The sequence below is a fragment of the Lethenteron reissneri genome, chromosome 61 (assembly GCF_015708825.2).
Source record: "Lethenteron reissneri isolate LAM-NWPU_2019-01 chromosome 61, ASM1570882v1, whole genome shotgun sequence".
Classification (NCBI taxonomy): domain Eukaryota; kingdom Metazoa; phylum Chordata; class Hyperoartia; order Petromyzontiformes; family Petromyzontidae; genus Lethenteron; species Lethenteron reissneri.
The window spans coordinates 3,224,906-3,247,556 of NC_083839.1; the positions used below are offsets into that span (position 1 = coordinate 3,224,906).

General features: G+C 54.2%; 1 protein-coding gene across 1 annotated transcript in view; it reads left to right on the forward strand.

Moving 5' to 3' along the window:
* Positions 1-15,864, forward strand: part of LOC133358367 (growth/differentiation factor 8-like) — a 67,621-nt gene extending 51,757 nt beyond the window's left edge. Inside the window, exons 2-4 of the mRNA XM_061576669.1 lie at positions 403-776; positions 9,261-9,681; positions 14,762-15,864. Coding sequence (XP_061432653.1) covers positions 403-776; positions 9,261-9,641 — 755 coding nt within the window. The 3' untranslated portion in view covers positions 9,642-9,681; positions 14,762-15,864. The remainder of the gene's footprint in view (positions 1-402; positions 777-9,260; positions 9,682-14,761) is intronic.
* Positions 15,865-22,651: the final 6,787 nt, after the last annotated feature.

Here is a 22,651-nt window from a genome sequence, read left to right on the forward strand (position 1 = left end):
AAATAATAAAAATTCAACATTATAAAATGTCGATTTAAAGCTTTCGTGACTGCAGGGATTCATCTTGGTTCTTTCGGTAAAGTCACGTAGAATAGAAATAATAAAATAACAAAATAAAACACAGAGTCTGTCTGTCTGTCTTCTCGACAGACCTGTTCTCCACCTGAGGACGGCTGCTTGCGTTGTGGCCGAAACGTCGTGAGAATTATTTTATCATGTTTTATTTTTACTATTGTATTATTTCCCTTCCACGTGACTTTACCGAAAGAACCAAGAAGATGGACCCCAAAGAGCTTCATAGCTCATCAGATTCCTCCTCCCGCACTATAAACCAAAACACTCCCATCCCTTTGTCTGCCCGTGTGCCACCCCCCCCCCACCCCTACCCCCCTGCCTCCAAAGCCGACAAGAAGGTCCAGTCAAACGGACGTCCCAAGTGCTGTTTCTTCAAGTTCACTCCGCGGAGCATGCAGAACCAGGTGATCAAGGCGCGCCTCTGGGTGTACCTGCGACCGGCCAAGAAGTCCACGTCGGTCATCGTGAAGATCTCGCGCCTGCAGCCCGTGGCGGGCGCCGCCCCGCGCCACGTGCACATGTGCTCGCGCAACGTGAGCGTGGACGCGCGCGGCGGCCGCTGGGAGGAGATCGACTTCAGGCGCGTGGTGCACAACTGGTTCAGGCAGCCCGACGCCAACTGGGGCGTCGAGATCAACGGCCTCGACGCCGAAGGCAACGACTACGCCGTCACGTCACCTGACGCCGCCGAGGACGGCCTGGTAAGCGGGAGGGAGGGGCGGGAGGGTGGGTGGTGGATTGGGAGGGCGATCAGGAGGGCGGGTGGGTGATCGAGCAAGCGATTGGGAGGGCGATTGGGAGGGTGGGTGATCGGGTGGGTGGGTGATCGGGTGGGTGGGTGATCAGGCTGGTGGGTGATTGGGCGGGTGGGTGATCGGGTGGGTGGGTGATCGAGCAAGCGATTGGGAGGGTGAGTGATCGGGTGGGAGGGTGATCGGGCGGGCGGGCGGGCGATTGGGCGGGTGGGTGATCGGGCAGGCGATTGGGAGGGTGAGTGATCAGGTGGGAGGGTGATCGGGTGGGTGGGTGATCGGGTGGGTGGGTGATCGGGCAGGCGATTGGGAGGGTGAGTGATCGGGTGGGTGGGCGATCGGGAGGGTGGGTGATCGAGCAAGCGTTTGGAAGGGCGACTGTCTCTCCTCCTGGCTGAGTGAGTTCAAGTTAAATCGTTTCGACAAAAAAGCCGTCAATTCGACGCCAGGATTCTCGCTCTACCTCCTGAACGAGCGAGTCAATGACAGACGAATATCGCCCCCGTGCCAAAATAAGAAAGATTTTTCTTTTTTAAATGAGCGGCAGATATTTTTGTTGCGATGCGATTTTGAGTTTTTCGTCCGACGACATATAATTATTATTACGATTCATCGTTATTTTGTCTTCTTTTCGAAATCGAGTATTTAGACCGGCACGTTAACTCCGGTAGCGGCGATTAGGAACAGATCTCGAAAGGGACGCGGGGAGGCACACGAATGGATTTCGCCGCGCTCGGGAGCTACCCCGAGAGAGGAGGAGATGATGAAAGGGTGCGTGGATTAGAGCCCACGATGCAGGCACACACACACACATCTCTTAGCAGAGACGCAGGATAAAGTTTGAGTTGTGTGCAAATGTTTCTTGTTGTTGGTGAGTGATTAGTCGGACTAGCCCATCGGGAACTGTAAGGCCAATCCGTTTCAAAGACAATGCAAATATTACACTGGTCAACAACAAAATAACATTTATTTCTGGCCTGGACTGTTGCAGCTGTTTTAGACTAATTTCAGGGTGCTGATTCCAAATCTGATCTCAGATTTGCTCTATCACATCTCATTTTATGCTATCGACATACCCCATTTTCATTGATTTTACCCGAAATTAACTCTGTCGCTTATGATTGCAAGTTGTTGCGAGTCAGTGACTGCTTTAGTGTTAAAATATGGTGCTGTATTTTTAGGATAGTGTGTTTATAATATAATTTTATGTAGATATCCACATTTATTTAATGTTTCTTCTGCAGTTTTTATTGAAAAAAAACCCTGATGTGACGGTCCCACCTGATGACGGAGACTTGTGTTGCCTCCGAAACGTCGTGATTTTTATTGTTTTAATTTTATTAATTTTAGTTTCATTTTTTTACCTACGTGACTTAACCGAAAGAACTAAGAGTATGGTAAAAAAAAATGTCAATTTGTTTGTCTTTTTCCCTTGTGATGGGACTTTGTAGGATGAACGTTGCAATTTATAAGGGCACGGGGTGACCATTGAGATCTCAATCGGTCTGTCATAAGGTAGGGCATTGATAAGGGTTTGACAAGCTATGAGCTACATCCATGGATGTGGTGGTCTGGGGGTGGATATGTAACACATTACTGCCGAGGGAGCTGGTAGGAACGTTGGGTTGCTCGGTCAATGGCCAGGGTCAACGGCGGCGTGGTGTATTCCGAAAATATGCCCGACTGTGAGGGCGGGCACAAGCCGGCGTGAGTAGGTTAAACGTTGAGTTTTATAAGGGCACCACGGGGTGACCAGCCCCTCCCCACCCAGCCCCATCCCTCCCACCCAGCCCCACCCAGCCCCACCCTCCCCACCCAGCCCCTCCCCACCCTCCCCACCCAGCCCCTCACCACCCAGCCCCTCCCTCCCCAGCCCCACCCTCCCCACCCAGCCCCTCCCCACCCTCCCCTCCTCACCCAGCCCCTCCCTCCCCACCCAGCCCCTCCCTGCACGACGGACACAATAATCCCCTGTGGGCTGGTGTAACCAGGAGGTTCCTTCCAGTAATAACTGGGTCGCTGATAGACTTGAGTAGCTGGCACGTGACTCATAGCTACAGCCATATCAACATGTATACTGGATGTGGTGTGCTGGATGGGGAAAATATTTGTTTCAGGTCACGGTTATACTGCGGTATGCGCGTGGGTACACGACCAGGAGGCATGCACGCTAGCCCCGAACGGATAGCAAGTGGCTGTTTAGTGACAAGTGAGGGATTGTATTGGGACTAATCCTTTTGGGATCCCTAGGGGTTAGGTCTTAATACCCGAGGCTCATCGAGGCAGACTAAGGCACCGGTAGGATTCTGGAGGAAGTGTTAACGCCCGGGGGGCTCTGAAGAGCCAGACTAATGCACCTTTGGGATTAGGTGGGGTATCAGTGTTAACGCTTGCGGCTCACGGAGCGAGAGGAAGGGCGAGTTTTGTTGTGAATCTGCTGCAAAAGTAGCACAAGCCACCTGCCCATCCGTCGATACAGGCAAGGACGTCAACACGTGCGTGTCACGTGTTTGGTGACACGGCTGTATGAATGGGTAACACTCGTCGAGTAGATCGGCAGGTCACGTGTCGTGGTGTTGGTGGTGGTGGTGGTGGGGTAAAGTGTGGGCATGCCAACGTCTTCCAAGACGCCACGGTGGCTACGAGATGTTAACTACCTCGCCTGTTGTACAGGAGGTTGTGGGTTCGATCCCGACCCTGACGCCTGCTGTATGTTTGGAGTTTGCGTGTCTCTCTCTCATCACCACGGTGGCTAGGAGGTGTTAACTACCTCGCCTGGTATACAGGAGGTCGTGGGTTCGATCACGACCCTGACGCCTGCTGCTGTATATTGGGAGTTTGCGTGTCTCTCTCTCTCATTATCATCACGGTGGCTAGGAGATGTTAACTACCTCGCCTGGTGTACAGGAGGTCGTGGGTTCGATCCCGACCCTGACGCCTGCTGCTGTATATTTGGAGTTTGCGTGTCTCTCTCTCTCATCATCACGGTGGCTAGGAGATGTTAACTACCTCGCCTGGTATGCAGGAGGTCGTGGGTTCGATCCCGACCCTGACGCCTGCTGCTGTATATTTGAAGTTTGCGTGTCACTCTCTCTCTCATCATCACGGTGGCTAGGAGATGCTAACTACCTCGCCTGGTATACAGGAGGTCGTGGGTTCGATCACGACCCTGACGCCTGCTGCTGTATATTTGGAGTTTGCGTGTCTCTCTCTCTCATCATCACGGTGGCTAGGAGATGTTAACTACCTCGCCTGGTATATAGGGGGGCATGGGTTCGATCCCGACCCCGACGCCTGATGTATGTTTGGAGTTTGCTTGTCTGTCTCTCTCATCATCATCACGGTTGCTAGGAGATGTTAACTACCTCGCATGGTGTACAGGAAGTCGTGGGTTCGATCCAGACCCTGACGCCTGCTGCTGTATATTTGGAGTTTGCGTGTCTCTCTCTCTCTCTCATCATCACGGTGGCTAGGAGATGTTAACTACCTCGCCTGATCTACAGGAGGTCGTGGGTTCGATCCCGACCCTGACGCCTGCTGCTGTATGGGTGGAGTTTGCGTGTCTCTCTCATCATCATCACGGTGGCTCGGAGATGTTAACTACCTCGCCTGGTATACAGGAGGTCGTGGGTTCGATCCCGACCCTGACGCCTGCTGCTGTATATTGGGAGTTTGCGTGTCTCTCTCTCTCATCATCATCACGGTGGCTCGGATATGTTAACTACCTCGCCTGGTAGTACATGAGGTCGTGGGTTCGATCCCGACTCTGACGCCTGCTGTATATTTGGAGTTTGCGTGTCTCTCTCTCATCATCATCACGGTGGCGAGGAGATGTTAACTACCTAGCCTGGTGTACATGAGGTCGTGGGTTCGATCCCGACTCTGACGCCTGCTGTATATTTGGAGTTTGCGTGCCTCTTTCTCATCATCATCACGGTGGGGGAAAGACAGCGACGGGATTTGTAGACCAGGAGGGTGAGGACTTTGAACGGAGTCACGAAGAATTCCGAGGGTTCAACATAGACAAAGACAAAGATTCCCCCCGTATAGCCTTAACAGACTGTTAGGGCAAGTGCTGTTAGCGAGTAGCTCCTATGAAGCCCAACACTGCGCCCGGTCGCCTTTGTCTCCCCCAGTGGCGATGTTTATACACTGCACCGGGTACTCATTTTCAGGCTGAGTCGACCTAGAGGAGGTTCCGGGACAGGTTCAGATAATCGTCATCTGGCATTGGGCGTTGAGCGGGAATCGAACTCGGGTCCGCCGAGTTCGTGGCGCGGCGTAGCGCTAACCGTGACATCACCGCTCCCCGCTGAACGCACACACGCACACACACGCACACACACGCACACACACGTACGTACATTAGCGTGTGTGTGTGTGGTGGTGGTCCTTGAAGGATCTGGGCAAAGTCCCATCGGTGAGCTCCTCCGGCAGGCAAGGCTGCGTTGGCTGGGGTCATGTAGCCCGCATGCCCTGCCACCGCATGCCCAAACAGCTTTTGTTCGGCCGGATCGAGGAGTCTAAACGGGCGCGGTAGAGAAGAGATGGAGTGATGTGGTACAGGAGGACGTGGAGCTGAGTGGACTTGCCGATGACTGGTACCAGCGGTGTCAAGATCGGCCTCTGTGGAGGAGGCTCGTGAAGGACGCTACTGGGCAGTTGGAGGCAGTCGCCCTCCAACAACAACGGAGGGCGGAGGAGCGACGCTCACAACAACGAGCGGAGCGCCGGGTGGCTAAAGCACAGCAAGTTGGCACAGTAGGGGGCACAGGTGGTGCATCAGCCACTCATCTCGGTCATCTCGGTCAGTCGACCCGTGGCACCTGGGTCTGCCCCGTGACCTCCTGCCAGCAGGCGTTCGACACTTCACGTGGCCTCAAGGTGCACATAGCCTGGCACAAGCGTCGTGGTGACGTCACCGCCACTTAGTGGCGAATGGCGGTTGTTGGTTGTGGTCATCCAAGTGGGGAGTGGTGGGTGTAGTGGTTAGCGCTACGCTGCGCTACAAACCCGGCGACCCGAGTTCGATTCCCGCTCACGGCTAACATCGGCGACGATTATCTGAACCGGTCCTGGACATCCCCTAGGTAGACTCAGCCTCAAATGAGTACCTGGCGCGGTGCGTAATAAGCATCGCCACCGGGGAGACAAAGGCGGCCGGGCGTGGTGCTGGCCACCCACCCCATCGCGTGCCGTTCCGGCTTTCATAGGCGCTCGTAAACAGCACTTGGTCCTAGAGTCTGTTGCAGGCTATACGGGGGATCTTTGTCTTTGTTTTTGGGGGTCATCCAAGGGGGGGGGGGGGAGAAAATTGCCTGGGGCCGTCATTGTATCGCGCCGTCGTCACCGCAGCAGCAGCAGCAGCAGCCTGCCATTAGCCAGCCTCATTAAGGTGTCAGACTTAGCAGCAGTGAGTTGGTGGGGGGGGGGGGGTCCCCCGGAACCTACCGCCGTCCCCTCCCACACACACATACCACATACACCACACACACACACACCACACACATACCACATACACCACACACACACACCACACACATACCACACACACCACACACACACACACGCATATCACACACACACCACACACACACCAGACACACACACACACACCACACACACACACCGCACACACCACACACACACCGCACACACACAGCACACACCACACACACCACACACACACATACCACACACATACCACACACACACCACACCACACACACCACACACACACACCACACACACCACACACACACCCCATACACACACCACACACACACACCACACACCACACACATACCACACACACACACCACACACTCCACACACACACATACCACACACACACACACCACACACATACCACACACACACCACACACACACCACACACAGATATCACACACACACACCACACACACCACACCCCCCCCCCCCCCCACACACACATCACCCCCACACACACCACCCCCCCCACACACACATAACACACACACACACCACCCCCACACACACACACACCCCCCCCCCACACACACACATCACCCCCCCACACACACACACATCACCCCCACACTCACACACATCACCCACACACACACACATCACCCCCTACACACACACACATCACCCCCACACTCACACACATCACCCACACACACACATCACCCCCTACACACACACACACATCACCCCCCCCACACACACACACACACCCACCACCCCCCACACTGGCCCGCCGATGTTATCACTTTCCGCGCTGGAATTTACAAATTATGTCGCGAGGAATCCTTTAATTCGCGTGGGGTTAAGCGCTCGCTCGCTCGCTCGCGTTGGCGGTGTCCATCACCTCCTCCTCGGTACGCACGAACGTGTGGGAGACCCTCCCTCCCCCCACCACCACCCACATCCACCCACCACTCCCCATTCACCCACCAGCAACCACCACCACCCCCATTCATCCACCACCCACCACCATCCACCCACCACTCCCCATTCACCCACCACCAACCACCACCCACCATCCACCCATCACTCCCCATTCACCCACCACCACCCCCCATCCACCACCGCCACCCACCACCACCCCCATATACCCACCACCACCACCACCCACCACCACCACCACCACCCACCACCACCACCCCCCATCCACCACCGCCACCCACCACCACCCCCATATACCCACCACCACCACCACCCACCACCACCAACCACCACCAACAACCACCACCAACCACCACCCACCACCACCACCCCCCATCCACCACCGCCACCCACCACCACCTCCATATACCCACCACCCACCACCACCACCACCCACCACCACCACCACCACCCACCACCACCACCCACCACCACCACCCACCACCACCACCACCACCCATACACCCACCACCCACCCCCACCACCCCCCACCACTACTCACCACCACCACTACCCACCACCACCCACCACCACCCACCCCCACCACCCCCCACCACTACCCACCACCACCACCCCCACCCAACACATTTTTTTGTTCGGGAAAAACAAGCGAGTCGCCACCGTGCCATTATATCAATTACAGCAAAAACGTGGAATTACTGGGGGATTTCACGAAACGCCGCCCGCCGCCCATCAGCCAACAATTCGAATGTCACGCGCCAGGCTGCCACCGCTGCCGCTGTTGCCGAGAGAGAGTGGTGGCGCAGCGGTTAGCGCATCGATCTGTGGAACCCACGGTGTCCAGGAGATGTTAACTACCTCGCCTGGTATGCAGGAGGTCGTGTGTTCCACCATCCTCATCATCACCACGGTGGCTAGGAGATGTTAACTACCTCGCCTGGTATGCAGGAGGTCGTGTGTTCCATCATCATCATCACCACGGTGGCGAGGAGATGTCAACTACCTCACCTGCTATGCAGGAGGTCGTGGGTTCGATCCCGACCCTGACGCCTGCTGTATATTTGGAGTCTGTGTGTCTCTCTCTCTCTCTCCCCCGGTGTTCGCGTGGATTTGGTTTCCCTCCACATTTAGAGTCAACGTCACGCGTTCAGAGTATTTGGGCTGCTATAAAAAAAAAACAATTGTCCTTCCGAAAAAGAGCGATACAGCTCAGCCGGCCTTACCTGGTAAAATATAAAAAGCACACAACACTGTTTAGTCGTAGTAAATAGTCATAATTAATGTTTTTAAGTCTGTCCCTTGGTCGTCAGTGACTGTCCCACTCACCACGTGTCTCTGTGTCTGTGTGTCCGTGTCTGTCCATCCATTTGTCCACACACACCCCGTGTGGACATCCGTTGGCCTACCCACACGCCATGTCCATCCATGTACCCGTCTGTCCACGTGTCCCTTCTTCCACGTGTGTCTGCCCGCGTGCGTCCATCCGTCCGTGTGTTCGTCCGTACATGCGCTTAACCAATCACCACGTCTGTGCGTGCGTCTGTCCCTGTCCGCGTGTCCGTTTTACAACGTGTCTGTGTGTGTGTCCATCCATCCACGTTTCTTCGTGTCTATCCGTGCGTCTATCTGCCTGCGTGTTCGTTTATCTGTGTGTCCGTCTGTCTGTGTGTGTGTCTGTGTGTGTGTGTGTCTGTCTGTGTGTGTGTGTGAGGCCATCCATCCATTACCTCAACTACCGCCACGTCCGTCCGTGCGTTCGTCCGTTCACCCACGTGTGCGTCTGGTCGCGTGCGCGTCACGTCCACCCGTCCACCTGTGCGTCCACGTGTCCGTCCATCTCGTCTCGTGTGCGTCACGTCTACCTGTGCGTCCACCTGCGCATTTACGTGTCCATCCATCTCGTCTCGTGTGCGTCACGTCTACCTGTGCGTCCACCTGTGCGTCCACCTGTGCATCCACGTGTCCGTCCATCTGGTCGCGTGTGCGTCACGTCCACCCGTCCGTGCGCGTGCCCGCCGCCGACTTTCCCCGCCGGCCACAGAAACCCTTCCTGGAGCTGAAGCTGAGCGACACTCTCCGTCGCTCGCGCCGTGCCCCGGGCCTCGACTGCAGCGAGGCGTCCAACGAGTCGCGCTGCTGCCGCTACCAGCTCATCGTCGACTTCGAGGCGTTCGGCTGGGACTGGATCATCGCGCCCAAGCGCTACAAGGCGAACTACTGCTCGGGCCAGTGCGAGAACATGTTCCTGCAGAAGTACCCGCACACGCACCTCGTGCAGAAGGCGAACCCGCGTGGCTCCGCGGGTCCATGCTGTGCACCCACCAAGATGTCGGCCATCTCTATGCTCTACTTCAACGACCAGCAGCAGATCATCTTCGGCAAGATCCCCGACATGGTGGTGGAGCGATGCGGGTGCTCATGAGAGAGAATGAGGAGGATGAGGGAAGAGGAGGAGGAGGGAGGTGAGAAAAAAAAAACGGGGGAAAAAAAAAACGAAAGACGCCACCGCCGAGACTGAGAGATGGGAATGAGGTGGTGGTGGTGGGTTTGGGGGGGGGGGGTGCGAGTGGGGGGCCGGCGTGGGGGGATTGGTGGAGGGGGGGGGGGGTCGCGGTGGTTATTTTCTCCCCCCACGCCGCGAAATTTTTGTCGCCCGGCGCCGGTCGACACGACGATGACGATGTTAGCTGGTATACAAAGAAGTTTTAAAAGAGGTGGTTAGTTTTGGTGGGGTTTTTTTGGGGGGGGGAGGCGGGGCAAGAGGGGGGGGGGTGTTTGTTGAATTTTGTACATTGCTGTTGTTGTTGTTTTAATTTGTTGAAGCGGAGGTCACGGGTCAGCCCCGAACGGGTCACGTGGCCCGCCACCAAACGGCGGCTCGCTCGGCGGATTGTAACGAGCTCCCTTGGTGCCCCTGGAATCTCCCGAACCTTCCCTTCGACTGCTATTTCTTTTGCGGGATGGGTGGCACGGGGTGCTGGAGGTGGGGAGGGCAGGGAGGGAGGGGGGGGAGTTTATATATATTATCTTTTGTTTTCGAAGCGGTCTCGTCTGCTGCTGCTGCTACTGCTGCGAAGTGGACGCCGGGCGTGGAACTCCGACGACGACGAAACGAAAATTCAAATTTCGTATTTTTTTGAGTTTTTTTCGGGCGTTTCGATTTGGCTGTTCTTTACAAACAGGTAGCATGGGCGCGATGAAAATGCCGGCCGATTTGGTGGGGTGGAAAGAGGTTTCAGATTTCTTCTCGATCCGTCTCCCGCAGAGGCATTTATTCAGAATCAGAACCTTTCAGCAAGCAGAGTGTCCTTATTGAGACGGGTGGAATTCGATGACCCTCGGAGCTTCTTGTTTTTCTTCACAATGTTCACTAAATCGAAGCCGTTGTTTGGGATGTTAAGAAAACAAAAATACACGTACATATATAATTGTGCTTAAAATAACACGCCTTCTTTGGCCACTCTGTATGCCCTGGCCGCGGCTGAGTGTGGGCGTAATGGGGGGGGGGGGTGGGGGAGGATCATGTGAAGAAAAAAAACTAAACCCACACACACAAAATCACGGCGCGGCTTGCGCCAATTTGCCGAAGTACGTTGGTTGCCTGTCCGTGCGATCTTCCGCAAAACGGTCAAGTTAGAAGAGAGACACGAGAGGACGTCCTGACTCCTGACTAGGCACCTCTCACATCGACGTACAACGGACGAGTCCGCGGCTCTCGACGACTCTGGCGCTGGGGGTGGGTGCGAAACGACGTCTTCCAGAGCGGCTAAGGACGGTGGCGTATGACCGACCTCTGCCTTCCCCGCTCCCGTGAAACAAAAAAAAATCCAAAGTCCGGTCTGTTCGCACCACCCTTAACCGCACGCAGCGTGGACCTGTAGCGTGACCTTGGGGCCTGGGGGAGGTGGGTAAATAAAAACTCAGGAGGGGTGGGGTGGGGGGATGGAGGGGGTGGGGGAGCACGACGACACAGGCAATGTTAACCTCTCGTCCCGTTCCGATGACGTACGCAGCTTGGCAGGCCGTGCGCAGCAGCCGTCCGGCGCCGAAATCTCGCCCGGTCGGACTTTCTTTTTTTTATTTAGAGAGGCGTAGCAGCAGCTGCAAACAGCAGCAGCAAGCAGCAGCAGCAGCAAGCAGTAGCAGCAGCAGGCAGCAGCAGAAGCAAGCAGCAGTAGCAGCAGTAGCAGCAGCAAGCAGCAGTAGCAGCAGCAGCAAGCAGCAGCAGCAGTAGCAGTAGCAGCAAGCAGCAGCAGCAGTAGCAGCAGCAGCAAGCAGCAGTAGCAAGCAGTAGCAGTAGCAGCAGCAGCAGCAAGCAGCAGCAGCAGTAGTAGTAGCAGCAGCAGTAGCAGCAGCAAGCAGCAGCAGCAAGCAGCAGTAGCAGCAGCAGCAGCAAGCAGCAGCAGCAGCAGCAAGCAGCAGCAGCAGTAGCAGCAGCAGCAAGCAGTAGCAGCTGCAAACAGCAGCAGCAAGCAGCAGCAGCAGTAAGCAGTAGCAGCAGCAAGCAGCAGCAGCAGTAAGCAGTAGCAGCAGTAAGCAGTAGCAGCAGCAGCAGTAGCAGCAAACAGCAGTAGCAGCAGCAGCAAGCAGCAGCAGCAGTAGCAGCAGCAAGCAGCAGCAGCAAGTAGCAGCAAGCAGTAGCAGCAGCAAGCAGCAGTAGCAGTTGCGTTTCAAAGACGTCGTTTCTCACCTCCCAGAACCGTAAGCGACGCGACCGCCTCGCCACTCTACGATGGCTGGCGCTGAGCTGTGCTGCCTGCCCGCATGGCCTTGCGGGTCTCCTCGTGCCCTTGAAGGCACGGGTACGAGTTTTGCCAGTGCTCAAGCATCCTTAGAAGAGAGTAACCCTTGCCACGCGCCCCTCTACCCCCCTACGTCTTGTCGTCACATCATCGCCGGGGTGTTAGACGTCTCGACGGCAAATGTGGCATCGTGGGAGGAGCGCCGTCTCGCGCGGCGTCACGCGCGGGATGTGATCCGCTCAGCGGAGGTGCTGACGACAAAACAAACGAAACACAACAACAGCAACACAAGGAGCCATAGATGAGATGGCTGGGAAAAAAATCCCAACGCAAGTAAGCAAACGCGAATTAGCGGCGTAAACGTCACGTCGCTCAGATTGCAGTGGTCAACACATTTTTCTGGCATAAGGTATTCCAACGGTTCATAAGGTAATTTTGGGGTGCTGATTCTAAATCTGGCATCAGTTTTTGTCTATCACATCAGGTTTTTGAGATATTAAATATTGCATTTTCAATAAAAACTGCAGAAGAAAAATATTAAATAAATGTTGATATCTACATAAAATGATGTTATAAACACACTATCCTAAAAATACAGCACCATCATTTAACACTAAAGCAGTCACTGACTCGCAACAACTTGCAATCATAAGTGACGGAGTTCATTTTGGGTAAAATCAATGAAAATGGGGTATGCCGATAGCATAAAATGAGATGTGATAGAGCAAATCTGAGATCAGATTTGGAATCGGCACCCTGAAATTAGTCTAAAACAGCTGCAAAAGTCCAGGCCAGAAAAAAATGTAATTTTTTTGTTGACCAGTGTAATCGAGACACCAACGCCACCCACCCAACCGATCCACGGACAGCATTTTTACCGCGTGTTTTCCGAATTATAAGATGCCCAGGAGTTTAAGTTTTGCTTTTCTCCCCCTACCGCCCTCCCCCCCACCCCCCCACCCTGTATTTTAAAACAAATAGTCGGGCGTGCATCTCGACTATTTGTTTTTATCTTCTTGGTTCTTTCGGTAAAGTCACGTAGAAGGGAAATAATAAAATAATAATAAAAATAAAACATAATAAAATATAATTAAATTTCGATTTAAAGCTTTCGTGACTGCAGGGATTCATCTTCTTGGTTCTTTCGGTAAAGTCACGTAGAAGGGAAATAATAAAATAATATAAATATTAAACAATACAAAATTCTCACGACGTTTCGACTGCAACACAAGCAATCGTCATCAGGTGTGAAATCCACAGCAAGAACATTTGAAACAAGTAAACCCGTAAAAACAAAGTTTTTCACTCTAAATCCTTTATATGCGTGGCGGCTAGAGTCCTCTCGTCCTCTGGCTTGAGATGGCTGCCACCTATGCGTCAGATGATTGTCTGCCACCATTAAGCAATTGGTAATTAAATATTTAATTTGTTTTCCCTAAACAGTGTAAAATTTTGGAGAAAAAAAATTCACGAACATTAATTGTCTCGCACAACGAAAAATATCAGCTCGATTGGATCACGCGAAGTGGGTTAAAAAACGACCGAAAGATTTGCACGGTCGTAATCAAGCAAGCAAGCAAGCGAACTTAATATAAAGGATTTAAAAAGTGGCGGTTTTTCCTAACGTCAGCACCACGGACAGCAATTTCACACCTGATGATGATTGCTTGTGTTGCAGTCGAAACGTCGTGAGAATTACGTATTGTTTAATATTTATATTATTTTATTATTTCCCTTCTACGTGACGTTACCGAAAGAACCAAGAATATGAATCCCTGCAGTCACGAAAGCTTTAAATCTAAATTTATTTGTTTCCATTCAATTGTTCAAAATCTTCTCGAGGACATCGCTACCCCACCTCTCCCTGCCCCCGCCTGGTCGAAAGCAGCCCGTTCGTAATCATCGACGGTGAAGGCTTTCCATCGCACCGTATTCACCCGACGAAATGACCCCACCAACGTTTGAGGTTGCGACAACACCTTCCCCCGGAGTGTCTTATAATCACGGTTTATACGGCGATGACGACACCCTCCCTCGATAGTAACGCCACCCATAGCGGTGTGCGAGAAAATTCACTCCTCGCCACCGGGGCCGGTTTAAAGTTCCCTTCCTCGTGTGCTGGCCACGGCCAAGTTGGGGATTTTATCGGCGCTCGAGGCGCCTACCGCGAAAGTCACGCGGCGCGTTTGTCCGCGACGATGCCTCCACACGTGGCCGGACCAACAAGGCCACTAGAAAATCCCCAGGAGTTTGGCTCGCGGTAGAATCCGACCCCTTGAAACGGCGTCTCTTCGCTCAGGATTCAAGAACCCGTGCCCTGTGCAGGAACGAAACGGGCTGACAACTTTTTTTTTGTTGTTGTTGTTGTTGAAGTTCTTCCAGAGGGGAAGTTTTTTTTCTGTTGGTGTTTCTTCTGTTTGCTGCAGTTGTCGCGTTTCATGTGGACGGTTATTTGAGCGCGCCAGATGAATCCGTGCCATCGGCAACCTCTTCCAAGTCGGGCTGGAGGGCGCTACTTTTTCTCTTTTCACATTTTATTTTTTTCCGCAGACACCCACACAAATTGCGCCAAACATGGCTGGCTCGTGCCCACCGGCGTGCGGCTTGGTCGGCTGGACTATAAAAAAAATGGGAGAAAAAAAAACGGCGCCGATATGTTTGCCAAAACGCGTTCGCTTTTGCGAGGAAATGCTCTGCACAAAAAAATATTGTGATAACAACACCGCCACAAGCTGGCACGTTACGACGAGACCTCTCTGCCGACGTAATCACTGTACCGCCCCCCCCCTCCCCACCACAGAGGCCCGCGGTGGCTGCCAAGGGAGCGTCTTGAATCGAGTCACGATTTATCGAAATTGTGGGTGGGGTGGGGGTGGGTGGCGGCGACGGCGGTGGGGGCAAAATGTACGTTGAACTTCTTTCGCGCCGTACGTAGCCAACCGTGCAAATCGGAGGTGCGGGTGGAAGTACAACTAAACACAGCAAGCAGTTCTAGAGAAATGAGTTTTCAACCTTGATGATTCAAAAGTGCATAGGCACCCAGCGGCTTCCTAAACTCAGAAGAAAGAGAGCGTTCCAGACGGCCGCAGGAAGCGCGTCTGAAAGCGCCGCGCGATGCGGTGAGGCCGTCTTTGTTCGATGGCCGAGCCAAAAGCTGTCGCTGCTGCTGCTGATGATGCTGCTGATGATGATGATGCTGATGATGATGCTGCTGATGATGCAAATATAACCGGAGTTTGCATGAAGATGTGACGATGGGAGGGGTGGATTGCAGCGCTTGAGCAGCGCAGGCGATTGTGGTGGATCGAGTCCCTGCCACAGGGTGATTCAGTGTTGTGACCAGCAGTGTGGTGGTTGGTGGTGGTAGTGGTGGTGTTCGTGGTGGTGTTCGTGATGTCCTCACTCAAAGTGGGTGGAGGAATCGAGCGAGTGAAGTTGATGCTTCCTGCTACAAGAGAAGAAGTGAAAGAAGAAAAAAAGACGTTTGCCCGAGAATGTTGAAACGTCTTGCGGTGCTGCTGTTCAACGCTTTAGCCACGAAGGGGCTACGCATTGTCACTGCCTGCCTGGAACGAGGAGGGGGGGGGGGGTACGTTCAGGGCCACGATGCATCCTGCGAAGCTAAAACAACTACGAGCAGCCACTTGAGTGTCTATGTGCGGCGTCGAGATCTTAGGACCCGCCCGACACCAAACCGGGCACGCCATCGATCAAGGAAGGGGGGGGGGGTGGGGGGTGTTGAGCCCACGCGGTCTTCCCCGGGGGCAGAGCTGCTAGCCGAGCCCCCCCTCCCCCCGTGGCCTCATCACGGGGCCTACCAGTGCGGCTGCCTGCCACGGCCCACGGCCGCGAACCGTCGCCACGAGTATCGGCAAGCCGCGATGCGATCCCCCCCGTGAAGGCGGGGGAGGGGGAGGGAAAGAGGGAGGGGAGGGATGTTTGGCGAGCCGACTTTGGCCGCAGCGTTCCCGCGCGGCACGCAACTCGGAATTCGGGGACGGTTCGCTGGCACGGTCACCCCCAGCACAGCGGCGCACGCTTGGCACCAGCGGCAATGGTGGTGGTGGCAGCAGTGGCAGTGGTGGTGGCAAGAGCGGTAGTGGTGGTGGCATCAGCGGTAGTGGTGGTGGCATCAGCGGTAGTGGTGGTGGCACCAGTGGTAGTGGTGGTGGCATCAGCGGTAGTGGTGGTGGCACCAGTGGTAGTGGTGGTGGCACCAGTGGTAGTGGTGGTGGCATCAGCGGTAGTGGTGGTGGCATCAGCGGTAGTGGTGGTGGCATCAGCGGTAGTGGTGGTGGCATCAGTGGCAGTGGTGGTGGCACCAGCGGTAGTGGTGGTGGCACCAGCGGTAGTGGTGGTGGCATCAGCGGTAGTGGTGGTGGCATCAGCGGTAGTGGTGGTGGCATCAGTGGCAGTGGTGGTGGCACCAGCGGTAGTGGTGGTGGCACCAGCGGTAGTGGTGGTGGCAGCAGCGGTAGTGGTGGTGGCATCAGCGGTAGTGGTGGTGGCAGAAGTGGCAGTGGTGGTGGCAACAGCGGTAGTTGTGGTGGCAGCAGTAGCAGCAGAAGCAGCAGTGGCAGCAGCGAAAACGGCGGCAGTGGCAGCAGCAGTGGCAGTAGTGGTGGCAGCAGTGGTGACAGCAGCAGCAGTGGCAGCAGCAGTGGCAGCAGCAGCAGTGGCAGCAGCAGTGGCAGCAGAGGTGACAGCAGTGGCAGCAGCAGTGGCAGCAGCAGCAGTGGCAGCAGCAGTGGCAGCAGAGGTGACAGCAGTGGCAGCAGTGGCAGCAGTCCCACCATCGGGCCCGCCTTGCTCGCTGCTCACACGCTCCCGGCGCCCCATCGATTGCCCGACGTTTCGCCGCCTTCCTCTCGACACGGCGATCCGCGCCCCCCAGACGAGGTTGGTTCCGTCAGGTGCGAGAAGGGAGTTCGACGTTCCGTCACCCTCCTCCACCTGCGGAGCGGAGAGAGGACTCGTCCGTTGCTGTCGATGCCTTCCCATCCCCGCTCGGTCTCCGAAGGTGACCCGGGATCGACTCGGCTCCGTCGTGCCGGCTCGGGCGCAGGGAGTTTGCGAGCTCTGGAGAGATGATGGGTCGTGCCCGTGCCCGGGGTTATTGATTCTCAAGTAAACTGCTGAGTTCATCTTCTTGGTTCTTTCGGTAAAGTCACGTAGAAGGGAAATAATAAAATAATAAAAATAAAACATAATAAAATAATTCTCATGACGTTTCGGCCACAACGCAAGCAGCCGTCCTCAGGTGAAGAACAGGTCTGTCGGGAAGACAGCGTCTGCATGAAACACCCCAGGCTTGGAGCGTCTAGTTAAGCTAGGTTGGAGGGGGAAGAGCGCCTTGACAAAATAATATGCATATCAAGAGGAATTTAGCATATTTATGGGAAATGCAGATATGAGATTAGTCACTACTTGTGAAATGCGTAGGAGGTGAGCGGGGGTTTCAAAGTCATATTATGCCCGTGCATTATGCAGGATTACCGAAAGAACCAAGAAGATGAATCACCGCAGTCACGAAAGCTTTAAATTGAAAATGTAACTGCTGAGTAGTTAATTTTAGCAGCTGCAAGGCCCCACTGTGCAGCGGCGTCGCTAAAATTTTTTTGCAGAAGCGACCCTGACCCCTCTCGAGGGAGTCCTTGTTCTGGCCCCCGTAGCTCGGACAAAGATGACCCGGTCGAACGGTCGGCCTCGGGTGAAACGGCCCCGAGTCTATGGCCTGAATCTCCACACCCGCCCCTCCCCCACCTCCCCAACACGACCGCCAAGTGCTTCGTGCAGAAGACACTCATCAGCTGTGATACCCCCCGCAAAGACAAAGATCCCCCGTACAGCCTTCACGGACTGTTGGGGCAAGTGCTGTTAGCGAGCAGCACCTATGCAGGCCGGAAGAGGCACCCCTTCGTGTGCGAGTACAAAGGCCGGTCGCCTAATCTGAGGCTGAGTCGACCTAGGGGAGGCCCAAGACTGATTCAGATAACAACAAATACACATAGAGACCAATAGACTCACACAGAGACCGGCCGCCTTTGTCTCCCCAGTGGCGATGCTTACCACACACCGCACCAGGTTCTTATTTGAGGCCGAGTCGACCTAAGGGAGGCCCAGAACCGGTTCGGATAATCGTCACCGGTGGTTGCCGAGCAGGAATCGAACTCGCGTCGCTGGCTTTCATAGCGTTAGCCGCTGCGCCACCGCTCCCCACGCACACATCGTCCAGCAGAACTTCGTTGTCAGATTATCTGCCTCGGGTCCCAATTAACCGCCCGTGCGCGGTTAAAGAATGTCTGCCTCGTGATTGTAGATTGGTTTTATATAAATAGTGTGTGTGTCGAAGTAATTGTTAAAGGTGGCAACCCCACAATTCCTTGCTCGCGCCACTCATCCACTCACTCACTCACTCACCCACTCATCCACTCACTCACTCGCCGATCCACCCACTTACTCATTCACTCACTCACTCAGTCACCCACTCATTCACTCACTCACTCACCCACTCATTCACCCACCCACTCATCCACTCACTCACATTTTCATCCACTCACTCAACCCACTCGGTCACCCACTAATTCCCCCACCCACTCATCCACTCACTCGCCGATCCACCCACTTACTCATTCACTCACTCACTCGGTCACCCACTCATTCACTCACTCACTCACCCACTCATTCACCCACCCACTCATCCACTCACTCACATTTTCATCCACTCACTCACCCACTCGGTCACCCACTAATTCCCCCACCCACTCATCCACTCACTCGCCGATCCACCCACTTACTCATTCACCCACTCACTCACTCACTCACCCACTCGGTCACCCACTCATTCACTCACTCACTCACTCACTCACCCACTCACCCACCCACTCATCCACTCACTCACATTTTCATCCACTCACTCATCCACTCGGTCACCCACTAATTCCCCCACCCACTCATCCACTCACTTACTCACCGATCCACCAATTCACTCGGTCACCTACTCATTCACCCACTCAATGGTGCAGGGGAAACAGGCTGAGTCTTTAGCGAAGAGCCTAAAGCCCGATGAGTGAACTCGCCTGTCTAGCCACCAGTGGCAGCAGCAGCAGCAGGGCTTTAGATAGTCTTGGCTCACCACGTTCAGCGGCTCGGTCACCCCAGGCGCAGTCACTCACTCACCCGCTCACTCACTCATTCACCCACTCACTCAAGCACCCACTCATTCACTCACCCACTCACTCACCCACCCACTCATTCACTCACCCACTCACTCACTCACCCACTCACTCACTCACCCACTCATTCACTCACCCACTCACTCACTCACCCACTCACTCACCCACTCACACACTCACTTACCCACTCACTCAAGCACCCACTCACTCACTCACCCACTCACTCAAGCACCCACTCACTCACACACTCACTCACCCACTTACCCACTCACTCACTCACCCTCGGTCACCCCAGGTAACAGAGTTCTCGACACGTGGGACGGGGATGCGGATCAGCAGACGGCAGGGGTCGTGACGGTGCGCGCGCGCGGACGGTGCATCAGCTGTTGAATGTAAAGCCGCGCGAGGCCATTTAGACGCCTCGCTCGCCTGTCAGCAGCAACACTTTAAAACGGGACCGACATTGCCCTGGAAACCAATGCGGAGACGTTATTTGTTGAGGGGCAATGCGCTCACGGGATGAGGTTCACGCGATAATGGGATGAAGGTGTAAATCCACACTCTGCTGTACCGCTTTCTCCTGCCCAGCCAATGGGAACGGCGCCTCCTTGACACCCATAGGGAGTGTGGAACAGATGGATACTAGTCCACACTCTGCTGTACCGCCTTCTCCTGCCCAGCCAATGGGTACGGCGCCTCCTTGACACCCATAGGAAGTGTGGAACAGATGGATATTAGTCCACACTCTGTTGTACCACCTTCTCCTGCACAGCCAATGGGTACGGCGCCTCCTTGACACCCATAGGAAGTGTGGAACAGATGGATATTAGTCCACACTCTGTTGTACCACCTTCTCCTGCCCAGCCAATGGGAACGGCGCCTCCTTGACACCCATAGGGAGTGTGGAACAGATGGATACTAGTCCACACTCTGCTGTACCGCCTTCTCCTGCCCAGCCAATGGGTACGGCGCCTCCTTGACACCCATAGGAAGTGTGGAACAGATGGATATTAGTCCACACTCTGTTGTACCACCTTCTCCTGCACAGCCAATGGGTACGGCGCCTCCTTGACACCCATAGGAAGTGTGGAACAGATGGATATTAGTCCACACTCTGTTGTACCGCATTCTCCTGCCCAGCCAATGGGTACGGGCACAACTCCTTCTCGACGCCTGCCCAACGGGTGAAAATGGAGTCACGGAACATCTGTTGCGGTAATCCAACAACCCTCGCCGGATTACAGGCCACGAGCAGAGTAGCCACCGCTGCCTCCACTCTCAAGTAGCTGTGGGTTTCACCACATGGCCTCGCGAGGGCCACTGTTGGGCTCCCTGGTGGCCTTGAGTGTGGCCCCTGACGTGCGGTCCCCCCCCCACCCCACCCCATCATCGTCATCGTAGTACTGCCGTCAATCCCCAACAATGGTTTCAAAACTCACACCGATGATGTTCTCGTCGACAAAAGTGACCCACCCCTCCCCAACCAAACCCCATCTCTGAAAATGAGTTAGGATCTGTGCGAGTTCGACAGTTTTGAGGCTGGGCACTGTAAGGCCTTAACAGGAGCTTTCCCCAAAAAATAATACGAATAATGATGATAACAGTTGCTGACAGCGGTGACGAGACGGCCACCTCCCCCCCCACCCTCCCCTGTGCACACCTTTGCCACAGGTGCCAGAGGAAAGGCAGGTGCGTGCGGTGGTAGCGAGATAACTTTTTTTTGTAATTTGCTCATTTGTGTACAGCCGTAGAATGTGCGGTACAAGGGGGGGGGGGGGCTGCGTAACACGGCGGTGATGAGCGGATAGGTGTGGCGATGAGAGGTGTGGAGAGAATTAAGGGGTGGAGAGATGCGTTTTTTTTTCACACGGACTACGCCGAAGCCGGCTTTGAAACGAGTGGAGATTGTTCAACGTCGCTGTTGGGGGTAGACGGGTCGATGTGTTTAGGTGGCAGCGACGTCCTTGTCGCGGTCCGGGAAGTGACTCGGGGGTGACTGACTGGGAAGTCTGAAATAAAACGTGGCGCGGAAAAGCGCTGCGTTAGATTGAACCAGAAACAGGAAGCCGAGATGCGATGGTTGGTGGATACACGTGGGCAGGGTGGAGGAGGAGGGGGGGGGTAGGTTACTGAGACAAGCATCGGAGGATCAACGACCAAAGGAAAGAGAAGACCTATGGCCAGACGCTGCTGCTGCTGCTGGTTGTGATGGTGGTGCTGATAGGACTTTGTCGAATGGTCCCTCGAAGGTCGTGGACTAATTGACGTTTCGGCATCTCGCGAAAGGGGGAAGCAATTGCCGGTGGTGCGGTGGCACCAACAGCGATGGCTGCGATGACCCCTTGACTTTGATACTACCTACGTGTGTGTGCGTGTGTGTGTGTGTGCGACACGTCTTTGCATTGCGATATCTGTTAAGCGTTATTTGTTGTAGTAATCATTGTTGCCGTCGAGAATGATAGCAAGCGAGGCCCACGGCGTCGCTAACCGTTAGTTTTGTTATTTATTTCGTCGCCTCTGAACGCTGTTGGCGCCATTTTCGTCCTCGCCACGTGGCTCTGGTGGGTTTTAAACCCAGCCTCGGTTGTTGGACCAGTCCGACTCTTGCCGATGAGACCCTGCGGGGTGGTGACACCGATCGCTTATTGCTCGCTCGCTTAAACGACCGCTCCTGGACACATTTTGCAACGAACAAAAAAAGAGGCGACGGATGACAGGCCCGGGTTAGACCGAGCACATTTTCTTGTTTGAAAAGATATTTATTGAAACGTCGGATTACCCTCACGTTTTCCTTTCTTTCTTTGGGTACGGCGTCCGACGGGCTTTGTCCTGTCGCTCGCATCAGGAACACAAAGCAAGAGAGAGGGGGGAAGTAGAAAAAAACAATCTAATAATCCAATAACATCGACGAATACATCGGGCAAATGTTCACGGGAGTCAGTGGGGGGTGGAGGCTGTTGCGATGAGGATTAGAGGTCGGAAAAGCCAGCGGTATAATGTACCTTACGTCAAAACAACAGGATTATTTCGATTTAAAGCTTTCGTGACTGCAGGAATTCATCTTCTTGGTTCTTTCGGTAAAGTCACGTAGAAGGGAAGTAATAAAATAATAAAAATAAAACATAATAAAATAATTCTCACGACGTTTCGGCCACAACGCAAGCAGCCGTCCTCAGGTGAAGAACATGTCTGTCGAGAAGACAAACTCTAAATGACACGTCTTAGGCTTGGAGTGTCTATTTAAGCTGTTAAAATAGACACTCCAAGCTTAAATAGACACTCCAAGCCTAAGACGTGTCATTTATCGACAGACATGTTCTTCACCTGAGGACGGCTGCTTGCGCTGTGGCCGAAACGTCGTGAGAATTATTTTATTATGTTTTATTTTTATTATTTTATTATTTCCCTTCTACGTGACTTTACCGAAAGAACCAAGAAGATGAACAAGATTATTATTCAGTCAAATCTCCATCCCGAGTAGCAGCCAAACGATTCGTTGACTCACAACGGAGCCA